This window comes from Asparagus officinalis, chromosome 5 (assembly GCF_001876935.1).
Source record: "Asparagus officinalis chromosome 5, Aspof.V1, whole genome shotgun sequence".
Classification (NCBI taxonomy): Eukaryota; Viridiplantae; Streptophyta; class Magnoliopsida; order Asparagales; family Asparagaceae; genus Asparagus; species Asparagus officinalis.
The window spans coordinates 92,152,850-92,171,022 of record NC_033798.1 but is presented as its reverse complement, the minus strand read 5'-3'; the positions used below and the strand labels follow the sequence as shown (position 1 = coordinate 92,171,022).

At 36.5% G+C, this 18,173-nt stretch overlaps 1 protein-coding gene across 2 annotated transcripts in view; it reads right to left on the bottom strand.

Annotated features, from left to right (window-relative positions):
* Positions 1-18,173, bottom strand: part of LOC109840176 (uncharacterized aarF domain-containing protein kinase 2-like) — a 44,107-nt gene that overhangs the window by 25,218 nt on the left and 716 nt on the right. Inside the window, exons 2-5 of one of the 2 annotated variants that reach the window (XM_020408718.1) lie at positions 7,023-7,113; positions 6,868-6,936; positions 4,549-6,124; positions 3,840-4,109 (exon numbers count right to left, since the gene is read on the bottom strand). In XM_020408718.1, the coding sequence (XP_020264307.1) occupies positions 3,840-4,109; positions 4,549-6,124; positions 6,868-6,884 (1,863 nt within the window). In that variant the 5' untranslated portion in view covers positions 6,885-6,936; positions 7,023-7,113. The remainder of the gene's footprint in view (positions 1-3,839; positions 4,110-4,548; positions 6,125-6,867; positions 6,937-7,022; positions 7,114-18,173) is intronic. The other variant, XM_020408719.1, reaches the window with a different exon arrangement.

The following is an 18,173-nucleotide window of genomic DNA, read 5'->3' as shown; positions in this document are numbered from 1 at the left end:
TGACAATTCTGGTCCAAACCCAATAACCCACTCATCCAAACCTAATAACCCACCCAGATCCATCCAATATGAGATACATCCAAACCAACCCATTTATCTAAATGGGCCTAAATGGGTGGGTAACTATTTCTATAGAGGTTAAATGGGTATTAGATGGGCGGGTCTTGACCCACCCATAACCCACCCAAACTTACTCAGGTAACAAATAAGTTTCAGATCTGAGTTCTCTTCTCAATCCAAATCGAAAATTTTCTCATCCGCCGCTCTCCCTCTTCAAACCCTTAATCCCGATCCCTTTCACGAAATTCGACAGCGGTGATCGGCGACGAAGCCTTTGACTAAGTCGACGACGAAGACAATCGACAACTTTGGAAAACGAATTCAGAGCCAATCAAGAGGCGAAGTACGTAAGTTTTGATTCTGGTTTTTGATCTAATTGTTTCTAAATGCGATTTAATGTTCGATAAGGAACAATGACGGTGATTGATTGATCGATTGTTAAGTTTAGGGTTAGTTTTTGGTTGATTAGGGTTCGGGATGAATTGGAAAATTAAGGGTTGTGTTGTTTTATGAAATTATGGTGTAATTGATAGTTTCTTTGAGATGGAATCACAATTGTTTGATCTGTGATATACTTGACTCGGGTCTTTCTTTGTCCATACAATGACCTGTAAAAAAAGAAAAAATCAAGGCGATACAAAAAAATCCCATTAGAGGGGGGGCTTTGTGAAGAAGGATCATAAGAGGAAGGAGACGGAAACATACAACCAGTTCTAAATCAGCGCACTCATTATACAGTATCAATTGAATTATAATATTACAGCAGAACAATTAGAAATTTCTTATTAGCGAAAGCACCAGCTCCAAAGTCGACACCAGGCACTGGTCATATGATCTCCTAACTTCATAGAAGGGCCCTGAACACAATTTTGTTTTCCAAAGGACCTTGGGATTTTTTGTTGTGATTTTTTTAAGTTTTGATCTTTTTTTCTTACCAGTTTATCATGTTGAGCCATATGCAATCTGTTTCTGTCACAGAGAATCCCAAATTTGGGATTTGTTTGATCTGTGGTTTTAATTCACCGAGTATTAGAAGCTTGGTTACTGTTGTGCTGTGATTGTGTAACTTTTCCTTTTTAATTTATTCAGACCCAACCGATTCCTGCACTTATTTTTGGAAACATTTGGGGATTTATTTTTAAAAATTCACCAATTGTTATTACTATTATTATTTTCTCGTCGCTATTTTTAGCATGTAGATTTCTTACCTGCAATTTTTTGTCCCTAGTTATCATCAGCAGAATCATTCAATCATGTCTTTGAATGAATAACTGCATGCGATGATGGTAGTGAATCTGATAATGAAACTATATCTAAACGTAAAAGAAGAGCAAAATCAAAAGTTTGGGAGTATTTTACTGAGTTGCTTGTTGATAGTGATGGGAAAGCTAAAGTTCAGTGCAAAAAATATGACCAAGTTTATGTTAGTTGGTCATGGTACAATAAATATGTTGAGGCATATTCATTCTTGTCCAAAACGGGATATAGATGAGGCTGATTCATCGTGAAAAATTACGCCATTAGATCAAGATAATTACAGAGATATGTTGGCTAAGGTCATTGCATTGCATGGTTATTCATTCTGTTTTGTGGAACATTGAGGGATACGCGAATTACATACATTTTTAAATCCTGAAGTCAAGCATATCTCGAGAAACAACACTAAAGCTGATTTGCTTAAGTTGTACAAGAAAGAAAAAAAATTCTTAAACAAACTTTGAATCTAGTCCCTAGCAGAATCAGTCTAACTACAGACTTGTGGACCTCTTCAACATCAGATTCTCTTACTACACATTACATTGATGAGCAATGGATCTTGCAAAACAAAATATTAGCTTTATCTCGAGAAGGCTACCCATCTTTTTGCTCATTTTTCATCGAAGAGTTAGAAACGGTTTGGATGATTCTTGTGTCATGATTTATTTTTTGCTCCTAAGATTTAAAGTTGATGTGAGCAGTGTTACATAATAGGAGTAGACAGCAGAAGATATATGGGAATATACTGGCTTAGTTTAGGGAAATGTACATTTTCTTTAACTAACAATCCTAAACACGTAACAGGGGAAGTTGTCACCGTCGTCTTTTACAAGTTTTGTGTATATTTTTATAATATAAATTTTTTATGTGTTTGTACTTATATGGAACGGCAACAGTGGATGCTCCAGCAAGCGTGTTTGATATATGTATGTGACTTACGAGAGATGCAAGAGAGTGAGGTTTCCGTTCGAAATGTCCTGGGAAACTTATATGTGCATATATCTACATGTTAACGCACGTCATAATATCTGTTTGCTGTTGTTGTGGATAAGAAACTTGTAAAAATAGGCAAAATTCTTCATTTATTTCTAGTATTTGTTTCTCAGTTTTAAGCCCCTGAAAAGTTTACAGAAAACTCCCAAAATGTCTGCAGAAAACCCCTTAAAAGTCTGCAGAAAGCCCTACAAGTTTACAGAAACCCCCTGAAAATTTGCAAAAAAACCCCTGAAAATTTGCAAAAAACCCCCTGAAAATTTACAGAAAACCCCTAAATTTTTGCAAATAGATCTCTGAAACTTACATATATATAAAAGCATCATAACTAAATGGGTTATTGGGTCACCCATGAACCACCCATTTAGTAAATGTGTGGATGAGAAGTGACCCATTTAGCAAATGCTAAATGGGTCATAAATGGTCAAGTGGTCATAAATATGTCCACCCATTTATGATCCAACCAAGACCCAACTAAAACCACCCATTTATGATCCAACCAAGACCCAACTAAAACCACCCATTTGACATCCCTACTTTAAACCCACCCACTTCCAAAATCACTCTTAGACCTATAATAGTTAATTAAATTAATTTTAAAATCATTTTGTATTTCAACAATTGGTATATGTTGTAAGTTATTGAGTATTTAGTATAATTTGCTATTTTTTATAAGTGGTTACGTGTACGATGTATGTAAACCAAATTCTCAAATTATTATTTTTTATGACTTTATTCAACTAATGTCGTAGCATCACACAGGTCAATCTTGCTCGTCTTCTCTAGTTTTTGTTAGTAAATAAGTTTCCTTCTATTGTATTTCAATAAGATGGTATACTATACAATTGACCATGAAGGAGGTGCTCCATGGAATAGACACATCCATATAAAATAATTGAATAGGTACTTTGTTGATTCATATCAGATTTACTTTTCCAGAGTATCTAAAACACATGATTTTTCATGCAAATAATGATTTATCTCACATCAAAATTTTACTACTACGAAATCTGACTGGTATGTTTTAGTTGATTTTTGTACTGTACTGTGCTAAATCAACCTGCGATGCATCCGTAATTCCGAATACAGAATTTAACAGTTGTATAGTTATTTTTTTGTATCTGTATCATAGCTAAATGTCTCATGTACTTTTTAAAAAAGCCTTAAACTCTAATTGTACTTAATTCATCCTTTAAACATAACAACAACAGTCCTAAGCGAGAGCCCATTGATTCTCATCTCCATTTATAAGCAGCCTCAGCTCACCACATCCCTTACAGAACTCCACTATTGCATAAATGATAAGTGAATTTTAAGAGGCTGGCTTTTAGATTGTTGGCAAAGATTTATAGCAAATATAAGGCACAAGCATCGATTTCCTATAGACATGAGGCTAGTGCAAGACAGCAACAAGGAAGACTAACATGGATGCCAGCAAAAGTAAAAATGGGCAATTCATACCACTAGATTGTAATTTCACACAAAAACAGTACTTCATACAACTATGTAACTTAAAAGCACAACAGTACCTCAATAAAAGCCTTTGGATTTGGGCAGTTCTGTTGCTTAGATAACCTCAATGTGCAGTTAGCAGCAGTACGGCCATCTCGAAGAGCAACAGCCTTAAAGAACTCTAGCAAATTCACACGATCACTACTTGAAAGCTCTGCTGTCATGCCTACATCAAGGAATACAACATGTGGTCTTGACTTGAAAAGCCTTTTATTTGGATGTTTGGATCGTGGGGCTCGGACAAGAATGTTGCCAGGATGCATATCTGCGTGGATAAAATTGTCGACCTGAAGGAAAAGAAATGCATCTACAAATCATAAGTGACAGAGAAACTAGTTTATTCTAAATCTAATACAAACAGAAAGAAAACAGTAAACCAAGTGAAAAATCATTTCATTCTGTGATACATACTTGCAAACTACAGAAGTATCATGTTGAAGAGTACATATCAACAGATGCATTGAAAGGTACGAGACAGGAACTGAAAATGATGAAATACTAGGAATATAGTAAAAGTTTCATGAGTTTATTGGTAAACTTCTGTTAAAACCAACAGTTCAAGTTTTTGTTCAATATTGCAAACTTGATTTTCACAACAAAGCCAGACTAAACTGCTAATTGGAAACTCAACGTCGAATAATAATATTCTGCTTACTTCTGCAGATATACTTTAAATTACAGTTGACAATAAAAAATAATTACATGCAAAAATAAACAAAATCATACCAGGAGCATCTTCAGGAGTGCATGAGTACCAATATGAGCAAGAGCACTTTTAAGTCGATCATTTCCTCCAAGCTCATCAACATAGTGAGAAACGCTTTCTCCATGTTCATATGTCTCCACTAGAACAGTAGGATGAACAAGTGGATAAAGAGGCTTAGGAAAAGAAACGTCCCTCCAGCTGCGGAAATTGTAAATAAAACGACTCAGGTGGGCAGCTTCCCTTGCAAGATCAACCTGAGACATCATGAAAACAGCAAATTGTTGTACACTTTCATCTAAGCGCAGCCACTTTAATGTTGGGATAAACTTTGAGATTTTGGCAACCGTATTGATGATTGTAAAATCCCCCTTAATTGATTCACCAACACCTGGATGTCTAACTTTTACAGCAACAACCATATGTTTTGTCCGTTGACCCGGATATCGAAATCGAAGAGAAGCTCGATGAACTTGTGCAACACTTCCAGATGCCAAAGGTTCCTCCTCAAAGTCCTCAAAAATATCAGAAATTTTACGACCAAATGCTTTCTCAACTGTCTTTTTAGTGTAAGCAAAGCTGTGAGCAGGGGCCTTAGAATGGAGCTTTGTTAACTCAGTACAAAGATCTCCAGGGAACAGGTCTGGCCGTGTAGCTGCCCACTGACCCCATTTGATAAATGCAGGCCCAGCTTTTTCTAGAGTACGATGAACAAGTCGAAGCCATGTCTTCCTGTACTCAATCCCTAAAGTGTCTGCGAATGGAGCCATTACTATGATCGGCGAGAATAAAAATGCCAAATAAACTGCTCTTAACAACAAAATGAAGAACTCCAACACTGAAAATATCAAATAAGTGACATAAATATGGCCATCTTGTGCTTGTGTGTACAAATTGTTCCCTGTTGAAAAGTAATCTCCATCTGCCCAAGCAACCTTGGAACATGCTCCTCCAAAAAATGCTAGAACACTCGGAACCATATGAAATCTAGTGAAAGCCAAGCTCATGGCATATGTAATCTTGTTCACTGTAGGAGAGACCTGACCTCTATATGAGCGTATTTTAGAAAAGCTTTTCCAAGCAAATTGGGCTCTATATGCTGCTGAACAATTGACTGAAGAACAAGAGAACTGCTTAAAAGAAAAACTCTTGTACAGATTTTCCTTAGCTCCATACGTTGTCTTCCCTCCCCAAAAAGCTTTAGAATGTAAAAATGCTCTGCACCTGAGACGAAAATCAGAATGCCTTCCATACTCATGTAATCTGGAAGATCTTGATTCACTTGCTAAAGCAGAGAATTTGACACTCCTGAAAACTGAAGCGGCATATCCTCTGCATGAGGATATCAAAGAAAGTCTTCTCCAAGCAAGCTGGGGTTGATATGCAATTGAACTGTGGGCTGAAGAAAGCTGTGCCATGGTTTTAATTGTAAATAAGGCATTTCCTTCCTGAGAAAACTTTTGCTGAGATGATGTCTGGCATGTGGATGGGAATCCAGCGACAGAATGTTTTCCATGATCATGTAATCTAGAATAATTGGACCTATTATTTCCTAGAAGAGGATGAGTTATTTTCCTGACCTTTCCACAAGCCAAAAACCTGCACAAGGCACAGGAACCATCTCTTATCAGTAGGAAGTTCCGAATACTGCAAAATCTGACTTTACAAAGGTAAACCATGAAAGGCGATAACTTCAAACTGATTAGATTTTAATTTATTCTATACAGTTCAAACATCTTAATATTGTAACCTATGTTGCATAGGTACTTCTATCATGAAGTCGTACCCCTGCCCAGCGAATCCCTCACGTGCCAGACATTGACATTTGACACTTCTTGAAGAATCCATAAAAATATTAATATATTTATCAGAATTCTACTAAGTTATATAATACATGTTTTAATTTAAAACACTCGTCATACACTTCTTAGATGTATATCTTATGCTTCACTGCCACTATGTGAAATTTGTTCGACAAGGATAGGGTCCGTCTCAGCACATACTTAATTCAAACCAACAATTTCAAAGGGTCCTTGCCTATCTAGTTCAAAACTATGATTTCAGGCAATACATTTCAGCCATTTCCCTGTACCCTCCATTTTACAATTTTGTCACGTCTCATACAAGCAATCCTACCCGTATCCTTGCAACTTGAATCGTAACAAGAAAATCAGGAACTACAAAAGAAAAAGTAATACAATTTCAGGAAACATCTCCCAGTTCACAATATGAAACGTGTATCTTAAGATCTGATATGACATGCAAAAAACTATTCTCTACCAGTCTAAGAACAGTTTATCTTGACCAACAAATGCATCAACCAAGGGAATGATGTTCCATACCAGTGATAGGTGACCATAGCAACATTGTCTCTTCAGCTACCTCTTCGATTAGCCAGTATTAGCCAGTATCTTCAGATGTCAAAAGTTCAAGTTTTATTAGTAGTGACATGTACGTTAATGCATAAGAGAGGTCAACAGAAGCTTTATGACTGTACCTCTGTCAATCAAGAAACCAATTCTCCCGATTCAGCTTGACAGGACTTTTTCCCTCGGTCAATCAAGAAATCGGTCCTACTAGGCAAACTTCTGCAAAGGAGAAATAGTGTTAGTGCTTTTTGGAAGTGATTCTTAATGACCCACCTGCCTTTTGTGCTAAGTCAGGTAGAATATTAAGATGGTATATAATGTTATTTTTAAAATTCCAACGTGTATGGTAACATTTTACTAATCAAAGAGCAATATAATACCAATATGTAGGACTTGAATCAGTCAATATTTTTCTATAGCGTGATAAATGAGAGCGGTGTTTTAAAAATAGGCCGACCTTATCAATTTATCGTTAATATATAGGCTTTGGCCCTTGGCCAATACAATTTTTTCAAAAAATCATTGCATATCGTTTTTGGCCAATTTTTCCGTATATCGGTGTATATCTAATAAAGCAGCCAATTTATCGTGGGTTAAAAATCGCATGATTATCTACAATTTAGATTCTAAGTGAGCTGATTTGGATATGGAGATGAACCATGTTTTTTCTATAACAGACCCGCATCCACTAAACACAAACAGTGTCATTCGATTCTATTCCACATCCAATCATCATGTGACTCTCTCTCCCCCTCCATTGTTCTCTACCCCAAGTAGCTCGCAAATTTCTTACTCGAAGACCTTTGCAAACAATCACACTCGAAGACCCTCTCTCGATATTTTATTAAAAGCGCTTAGATTACATTTTAGGACATTATACTCTATATGCTCACTATTCGATGTCATTCTAATTTTTACTACTTAACCTCGATATATCCCCAGTAACCGGGATTCGATATAAATTTTGATCATCCGATATGTTTCCGATAACTAAGGATTTAAATATCGGTTATCGGGGATTTATCGGACGGCCAAAATCCTTATCGGATAGCAGAAATAGGCAATATATCGGGGATAAGTACTATTTATCGTAGTGATATATCGTATGATGTACATATATAATATAATACCCCAAATTGTAATCTAACCATATTCCCCTCTATCATTCTCTCAACCTTCACTAAATAACCAGAGAAAAAATCAACTGAATAGTGAATATCACCAGTTGCTAGAACTTCAGAAGTTGTGTTGAGGGCGTGGCATCGATGGGGAGTCCAAGTCGAACTGTCGAAGTCACAGTTGATGATGGCGTCGATAAAGAGAGCTCAGCATCGATAGAGAGAGCTCGACATCGATGGAGAGCTCAGTGTCGGTCGACGTTGTCGAGTCGATCAGTTGATGATGACGTTGATGGAAAGAGCTCAGCATCAGTCGAAATTGTCAAGTTGATAAAATTAACGTCGATGAGAGAGCAGTGTCGAATGGTCGAAGTCGATAGCGTTGAGGTCAGTGGAGTCCGAATAGGAGCGAAGGCGAGTGTCGAAGTGGGCGTAGGCGAGTGCTAAGGTCGACTGAGTCCAAAGAGGAACGAAGATTAAGACAGTGGGTACAACCGTACAAATGAGGGGAGAGAGAACGAATGATTAGGGCTACAAAATCGGGTTTAAGTTTTATTGTAAAGAATGGGTCGGGTTGGGTTTCAAGTTCACTCAAAAACTGCCCATTACCTAAAATCACAACCCAATAGTGTGGCCGGATAATTCTGATTTTTAGAGCCACTAATATCGGCTGATAATCACATTTATCACCGCATTATCGCCGATAAACCTCAAAAAATGATAATTGATTTAAATACCAACTTATTCTATCGGAAAGCTTCCAAAACTGATAACTCGGGGATAATATTGAATTATCAGCCGATATTTAAAACCTCGCATGAGGTTTTGGGACATGGGATCAACTTGTAAGGGGTAGCTCTTGCCCACTGTAGGCCGAACCAATGTTTTAAATGTCAGATGTCGGGTTTATGTCGGATAGCTAAAATTCATGTCGGATAGTGAAAATCGGAAATATATCGGAGGACATGAAAAAATATCAGATTACCATATCGGATGGTGTGCATGTGTAATATAAATATCATAAATAAAATCTAAACAGACTAAAAAAATTCTATTGTCTCAACATATAAAAAAGTGAATAACTTATGATGTTTAGGGTTGATGTTGAAGGAAAGATGTGAGAAAAAAGAACTCTGATATTAGCGGTTAAGAAAAAGAAGATCACTCGATATTGATGTCAAAGGAATAGCTCGAAGAAGAGACCGATGAGATGTCGAAGGAGAGCGAAAGATAAGCAATGGATTTTACTTCGGTCTTTTTTTCCATTTCCCTTAACTTATCGGTTTTTGTCTTTAGAAATAATATTAAGATAATCAAGAATTTAAATCCAAACCTAATTAGATAAATATAATCAAAATAATAATAAAATCAGCTAATTTTTCAGACTGAAAAATCAAATTTTCATACTTAACACTTTTTATTTGTGTTTTTGTTCTTAGGAATTGTATTTTCGTTCATAGAGAGATCCATGTGTTGATCCTAATGAATCTGGCTGCAAGGCGACTCGCATCCAGGTTCTCAACACTCCACGCTGCACTAACAATGTATAGACATATACTTGACGAGTAAGAAGAATCTAGAAAAATTGATTAGGGAAGTCGACGACTCAGGGAATCAGCTCATGGAGCTATGAAAGCCACCCACTCATTTGTGCGAGTGAGAGTATGTTGATTCTGTACATGGTCCGCCTAAATAAGTGGACTAATCCAACTCTATTAAAGTTAGATTTTTGTGGGACCCACGCACTAATCTTAGTTGGACTAAAATTAGGGTTTAGTGTATTCATTCCCTATAAATACATATGCAGTAAGCAAGATAAATTAATATAGAAAATATGATAGTTGTCATCTTCTTCCTCTTAAGTTTGTGATATACGCGATAGTGTGGGGTGACATGCAGGGGTTTCTCACCGTTCTAATGTTGTGTCCTTCGGCCGTTGTTCGAAGATGAACAAATGTGTGACAATCTTTCCATAGATCTAGGACAAGTAATCTCTAAACAAAAGATTTATCTATCTTTATATATGATTACCCATGGTTTATACTTACATTATAGCTTAGTTTGGAGCATATTTAATTTAAGAGAAGTTGGAACCTTATCGTCCCAATTTGTTCACGAATATTTCTTCATTTTCCAAAAGGAAATTGCGCTGGTATTTGGATGTCTATATATCAACAAATGCATGGAGTCCTTAATTGCAGAAATAGACTAAGATTTTGGATTTAAATTTAAGGTGTCACTAGTTATCTAGAATTGTTGATTGTGGGTTAGAGCCAATACATTGTGGTATGGTGTCATTACACGGGTGGTCAATGGGTCAACATAGAACATGACTAACCCTGAAATTATTGATTGTACTTCTTTCAAAATGGCAAAAAGAACTATGTAACCATTTAGATATTGGGTCACATTGCAATAACATTCAGTAATTAAATCAGGGTTGCTCGTGTAGATAGCTAATATTAGGGCACCGTGTGTACCTATAGCATACCACAAGGTACCCAAATGTAAAAAGTCAGTTAAAAGTAGATGTTGAACATGTAATCAGCCAGTTAATATAAAATTTGAATTAATTATGAAAATTTTGATCACATAAATTAAAAACATTACCTAACATATATTAAAAAAATTAACTCCATCTTGTACCCTTGCACAGTGAAAATAAAGAGATAAAAACAAAAAAAGCAAAAGAAAACAAAGAATAACAGAAGGTTCATGACATTGGCAAGGCTAGGGTGCCAGAGATGGTCATATCCTCTACCCCCTCACCTAAAAAAAGCTTTTTAGAAACATATCTATAGTATAGCTTACAATTTATGGTATTGTTTTTTCCATAGTGGTCCCCTAAATTTATCATATTTCAAATTAGCCCCCAATCTTTCATATTTAAAATTAGTTCCCTATAAATCTTTCCAAATCTTTTATATTTGAAATCAGTCCCCCAAGTCTTTCATATTTGAAATTAGTCCCCAAATAGTTTGAAGTGTTATGAAATTAGTGCATTTGTTATATTCATCATTTAAATTATTAACCACAATAGGACAGTTGTTAACCAAAAATGAAAGATTACAAAATCATCAAATCAACCGAATCAACATGAAAATTCACCAAAATAAGATTCAAAATCAGTGGATTTAAGTATGACATTGCTTAAAAAAATTCTAATTTGTGCTCACGCGGACGACCTTCTTTTTAGGGTTTGGCCTTGAATGCATGAGTATAGCTGTTGTTATGGTACCAAAAGATGAAAAAGACGACATAATATCCCCATCATCTAACTACTCTGGGAGACTAATATAGAAAAAACCCTATAGAGACATACATCTTCTTTTCATGTAATTTTATTTTGCATTTCAAGTAGAACAGGAAAATGAATTTCAAAGTTTCATGGTTTTCCCTTCAACAGTAGATTGGTGAAATTAGGTTCTTTCAACTTCAAAAGAGTTTTACATTAAAAAGTAGATATTTGAAATAAGTTTTCTACTCTTATGTACATCTGCAATTGTTTTGTAAATTTAATAGTTAAAATTAGAAGAAATTTTCAATATACTCACTACCACATTTTATCACAAAAATCGACCTCATCGCTTTTCTATTAGCGAAATCGACCCAGTTTCTGCCACGTCAGCTTCATGGCCAGAAACTGGGTCGATTTCTAAAAAAAACCACGTTGTATGTTCTCGATATCCCAATTCAAGTCTTTGCAAAAAATTAGCAGGATTGCCAAATCCAACCAAAATTGTCGGGTTTGACAACCCTAACAATTTTTTTCGTGCTAAATTGGTCATAATTGGCCAATTTCAAGCTCCAATTGGCCGGTTCCCAAATAGCAGGGGTTGACAACCTCGACTATTTGGCAGAGACTTGAAATTAGTCCCCCAAATAGTCGGGGTTGGCAACCTAACCATTTTGGTTGGCAACCCTTAGATCTGCTTCTAATTAGTCGGGTTACCAACCCCGACTAATTAGATTTTTTTTTTTTTTGAACAACCCACTTTTTGGCCATGATACTGATGTGGTTAGAAACTAGGTCGATTTCACTAAATAAAAGTGAAATGAGTCGAATTTTAGGAATAAATTAAGGAACGGGGCTGTTTTGAAAATTTCTCCTTCAGATTATCCATTTCTTCTTATAATTGTTCGAAATAAGTTTAATGATATAATTAATAGTGTATTGTTAATGACAATTATTACATCTCCTGGCTCTACCACGAGTTCGTCACATTCTTAACTTGACAACTGCTAAAATGTCTCAACTAGTGGAAATTTGTAAATAATTCAATAGTTTTTAGGAACTTAAAATGATACTCAAGGCTCTACAAAGTCAATACTCAATTATATAATTCTTATAGATAAAATCATGGTGCAAGTATAAGAAACTTTTACATCAAGAAAGCATACAACAAAAATTAATGCAATAATTCTACTATTCAGCAGCACAAAAAACCAAGCAAAGCTTGCCCTGCAAAATTTTACAGAACTTGGTGGTAGCCAAATGCCCGAGAGTATAGTGCCTAAAGAAATGGACAGAAGATTGTGTAGGGTAAGTCATAGGGTAAATTTCACAAAAACCACACTTTAAGTTTGGGTGTTTCTTAGATAAACTCCCCTTAACCTTCAAAATGCCACAGAAATTAAGCCTTGTAGTTCTCAAAAAACACCCCTTCAACTTTAAATAATTTTCAGAAAGCCCGCTAATACTATTAGTTTGTGGGGTTCTCTTCCAAAACATAAAGGGAATTTTGTGACATGTTGAAAGTTAAGGGGGTTATCTCATCAATCCCACACTTAAGGGGTTTCATAAACTCCCACGTAAGTAAGAAAGTTAGAAGTAACACCATTAATTTGGCAAAACTTAGGTGAGTTTGTGACATTTAGAAAGATAAGGAGGGTTATATGGGAAATGCTCAAACTTTAAGTGGGGCTTTGTAAAGTTTAACCTAAACATAAGGCTCCCATAAAAATGATCTTGTAAACTTATTAAAGCAACATCTACACCGCTCTTGGAAACTAATTTCTCACCTCATCTTGTGAGTTTTATTAGTTTTATGTAAAATGGAGGCAATATATAATTGCTCCTATTTATTTTCCATCATTATAAATATGCAACAGATGTTGGTAACTCAGTTTGATATACACTTCTAAAGCTTGAGCTTATGGATAAAGCAAAACTCCAGAAACATGCTGCTCAAATGACCTCATTTCCGTTCTAATTCACAAAGAGCAGTGCTGTAGTTCAGAGCCTCATAATGGTTGATGACTTTCACCCGTGGATGAGTTGATGAACCAACTAATACCACACATTAAAGTTATCAGCTACCAAACCCCTCTTCTTCTCTATTTTTCTATTAATATAGTGCCTCCTCTCATTGCCCAGTAGAGAAGCATGCACAGTAGTATGTGATGAGAGTTAATTTTATCAAGCTTATGTTTTTTTTGCAAGTCATTTTTCTTAAGCAGAGAAGTGATGGGCATCCTAGTAGTATGCTCAAAAATGAGCTTCGGATTGGGACGCAAAGGAAAAATTGTTGGAAAATAAGCTCTAGCTCCATCTTGTTTGGATAAGGATTTTCTTTCAATATTTCGTTGAGATCCTCAAATTTCAGATGTTATTTAGCTAGATGAACTAATTCGTGGTTAAGGCTTAGTTGTTCAAGAGGTCATTCGCGAACTTGAGCAAGGTGAAGAAGGCAACGATCATGTCTAGGAGTTTGTCGCTAGTGTATGGAGTGTTGCCACGATCACGACTAGACTTAGTCATTCTAGTACGCAAGAAAAATGAACTTCGGATTGGGAGGCAAAGGAAAAAAAATCCTGAGCATTGAAACTCCCTCATTACCATGCTGCAAATGATATAAGTGAGTGCACGGTTTGAATTGCTCTGTGAAGATCATGCGGGTGCAAGGGAGAATTCCTCTTCCTTGGATTCGTTGGAGTATCCTTTGGACTATTTGACATCCTCCAATTCATCGTCGCACAGTTCGCAAAGATCGTCATAATCCATGGAGTCTTGGATGCGAATGAGGTACTATGAAGATAAAGAACGTGACCTTTTAGAGGGGCAATGGGCAAAATTTTGCACTTGTGCTATTAGTGGCTTTATCTTTAAGCACAAGTAATTTAGATGGTCTACTATTTTCACAAGTCAACACTTGGCATCCACTCCATGTATTAATATGCAAAATCATGTCTGCTTAAGAGTGATTCAAGCTGTGATTCACTCTTTTTTTCCTTTAATTTCTAATTATGTCTACTTAAAGTGATTGGTATGACCCCAAATTATATCTACTTGGAGTGAAGACCCCTTTCACTAAGGGCATGTTTGTTTGCGGGGAAGTATCCATGAAATAGTTGAAGTGAATGAAGTAAATGCTAGTTCTGCTACTTCCGAGCCAAAAAGATTGTTTATGTAGAAAGGGAGTGTTTGGTTCAATAGTGGGCAAGAATTGAATTAGGAATCCGATTTTTTATGGATTCTTACCTATTCCATAAAAAAAATTTAAGACAAGTTTATGGATTCAAGGAATCATTTTTTTTTCCTTTCTATGTTTGTTTTTATGACATGAAAAAATAAAATCCAACTTTATAGAAACCCTCCAATTCCTATTCTTTAGTTTGGCTTGGAATGAGAAAATTTTAGGATAAATGGTAAGAACACCTTAGGTATTCTTACCTGTTTAACAAAATCCAAAACCGAAAAAATACTGTAGCAACGGCTAGTTCCAAGGTTTTGGAGACTATAAATTTGGATTAAGGGTTTATTGTGCCAATGTATCCCTTATTCTTACCACTTTTTTAAATTCTCATAGTTTGTAAGTTGTCTCCCCTCCATCAATATGATATCAAAAAAATACAATAAAATTTTTGAAGTTTGGTGCGATTGCAATCTCCAAACACCCATGAAAGTGTGCTAGAATGGTAAAAATAAGGGGCGGCGTTATTGGGGGTGTGCAAAATACCCAAATAAAGAATGTAATTTTTTTGAATAGGCTCATAAAGGTGGAGAAATAAGCAACCAAGGGAACTAATATGTCAAAGAAAATAGGTACGGAGATAAGTATTTTTTGAAATCAAAGAGGATGAAGAAAGAATTGAAACTTGTCGAAAAACTACTAGCTTGGAAAATTTCAGCAATTTTACTAGTGATATTTTGTATTATTTTAATTATTATAAACCGCATGTCATGTACTTGTACTTGCAAAAACTATTGATATTGTAATGAAAACTTTTATTGGAATTGATTAAACTATAAGTACCAATTCTAGTTGATATTGTACGACTCAGGAATAGGTCATTTTATCAAAATTGAATGCCCCACCTATAAGATTGCATTCTAATGATGGATTGCCTCACCTAGACATTGTCAATTCAATGTAGGATGCAATCTCATCACATATTGCCTCATCTGAACATAATAAACGTTGTAAGTTAGATTGCATTCTCAGTAAACGCTAACATCATTGCCAAATATCACCTATGGTGCATCACAAGCTCCAGCAATTCATCAACCGATAGCAACAAAACCGACAGCAACACAACCGACAGGAAAAAAACTAGACCAAAGGAGCTACACAAGCTCATGAATGAGATTCAAAACCGAAAGCAACATAGCCAAACCAAAGGAGCTACACAAGCTCATGAATGAGATTCAAAACCGATAGCAACATAACCAAACCAAAGGAGCTACACAAGCTCATGAATGAGATTCAAAACCGAAAGCAACATAGCCAAACCAAAGGAGCTACACAAGCTCATGAATGAGATTCAAAACCGACAACAACATAGTCAAACCAAAGGAGCTACACAAGCTCCTGAATGACAGCAACAAAACCCACCGACCGAGGCAACACAAGCTCATGAATGAGCTTCAAAACCGACAGCAACATAGCCAAGCAAAGGAGCAACACAAGCTCCACCTGACATCAAGAAAACCAAAGCAAATGAGCTACACAAGCTCCACCTGATAGCAAAAAAACCAAACCAAAGGAGCTACACAAGCTCCACCTGATAGCAACAAAACCGCACAAACCGCAGCAACACAAGCTGTATTATGACCATCAAAACTCACAACATAGCCAAAGCAAATGAGCTAAACAAGCTCATGAATGAGATTCAAAACCGAAAGAAAAATAGCCAAACCAAAGGTGCTTTACGAGCTCATGAATGAGATTCAAAACCGACAGCAATATAGCCAAAGAAAAGGGGCTACACAAGCTCTACCTGACAGCAAAAAAACCAAACCAAAGGAGCTACACAAGCTCCGCCTGACAACAACAAAACCACACAAACCGAGGCAACACAAGCTGTATTATGATCATCAAAACCGACAGCAACATAGCCAAAGCAAAGGATCTATACAAGCTCATGAATGAGATTCAAAACCGAAAGCAACATAGAAAAAAAAGGAGCTTTACGAGCTCATGAATGAGATTCAAAACCGACAGCAACATAGCCAAAGCAAAGGGGCTACACAAGCTCCTGAATGACAGTAAGAAAACAAACCAAAGGAGCTACACAAGCTCCACCTACCCTTATAGACCGACAGCAACAAGGCCAAACCAATATGTAATGCATCACAAACTCCATCCACCCAAGCAAATAAAATTTTTTTAAGGAAGCGCATATCGGTAGATTTTAAGGGGATAATTCAGAAATCGAAGCAACAAACCCACCAAAGCCAACAAACCCACCGAACGGAACAAACCCACTGAACCCACCGACAGAAATCAAAACCAACAACCGAATAGCAAGTTCGAGAAGGGATCACCGACAACTAGCGCCGAGCCTCGTCTTCGAAAAAGAATCGAAGAACGATTCGAGAAGAGGCGCAAAGAGGATTGAGAAGAGGCGGTAGAAGATTCGCGGGAGAAGCCGAAGCCAGCAAACCCACCGAACCCACCAACAGAAATCAAAGCCAACAATCGAATAACAAGTTCGAGAAGGGATCACCGACAACTATCGTTGAGCCTCGTCTTGGAAAAAGAAATCGAAGAACAACGAGAGAAGAGGCGCGAAGAAGATTGGGAAGAGGCAGGAGATGAATAGCGGGAGCAACGGAAAACCAGATCTAGGGTCCGTGAAGAAAATATGATTTAAGCTTTCATAAAAACACCACACTTTTACAACTTTATAGATTTCAAAATCTATAAATTTTTTGTGAACAAAACTCAGGATCAGGATTCATAAAGAATTCTTTATTTACGGTTTTGCCCTTGTCAGATCCAAATCTTATTCCTTTTCCATAAAAAGTGTGAAACAAATACCCCTAAAATCTAGTTCCTCTACTTCCATAATTGCTGATGCGGTGCCTAGGTGGCACTATTCCTTCCTGAAAATACTTCCGCTCCTCAAGCCTCTGAAACAACTCAAAAGTAGAGCAAAAGCTTGAAGAGCCCATATAAAAAATTAGGTTGAGAAAACTGGGAGCTTCGAAGTCCCAATCCCTATTTTTATTAACAATAATAGAGTTTACTTATATTTTAATTAATAGATAATGAAATTAAATCAATGGTTTCAAGCAAGTCCGTAGAATTTGCTCATGCAATCAAATATGAAGCGTAGGAAGATAAGCCATCAGAGAGACCACTCGCGAGCTTGAGCATGGTGAGGAAGGTGACAGTCACGGCTAGGGTTTTGTCGCTAGTGTATAGAGGGTTGCAGAGGATTATTTGGGTTAAAAGCATCATTTGTTTTATACTGACAAGGTTTGAAACTATAACTAATAGCTGTTGCAACTATGATGAAGTTCTCTGAATTAACAAATTAAAATGAAGAAAATTGAAAATTCAGAAGTACAACAGTGTGCTCACTAAAAAAACTTGAAAGAATTTGATTTGCTAAAGGTTGGCAACTGAGTTAATTAAAATGGATATAAACTTGCCTAGGATAAAAAATACATGCTCCCATGAAAATGATCTTGTAAAGTAATTAATGGAACACCTACACCCTTCTTGCAAGCTAACTTCTCACCTCAACTTGTGGTTGTATCAAGTTTATATAAAATGGAGGCAATATGCAATTGCTCCATTTGTTTTCCATCATTACGCAACGAAGGATGGTAACTCAGTTTGACATAAACTTCTGAAGTTTGAGCTTTTGGGTAAAGCCGAATTCCATTACCATTCTGCTCAGATGACCTCACTTCTTCTGTTTTCACCAGTG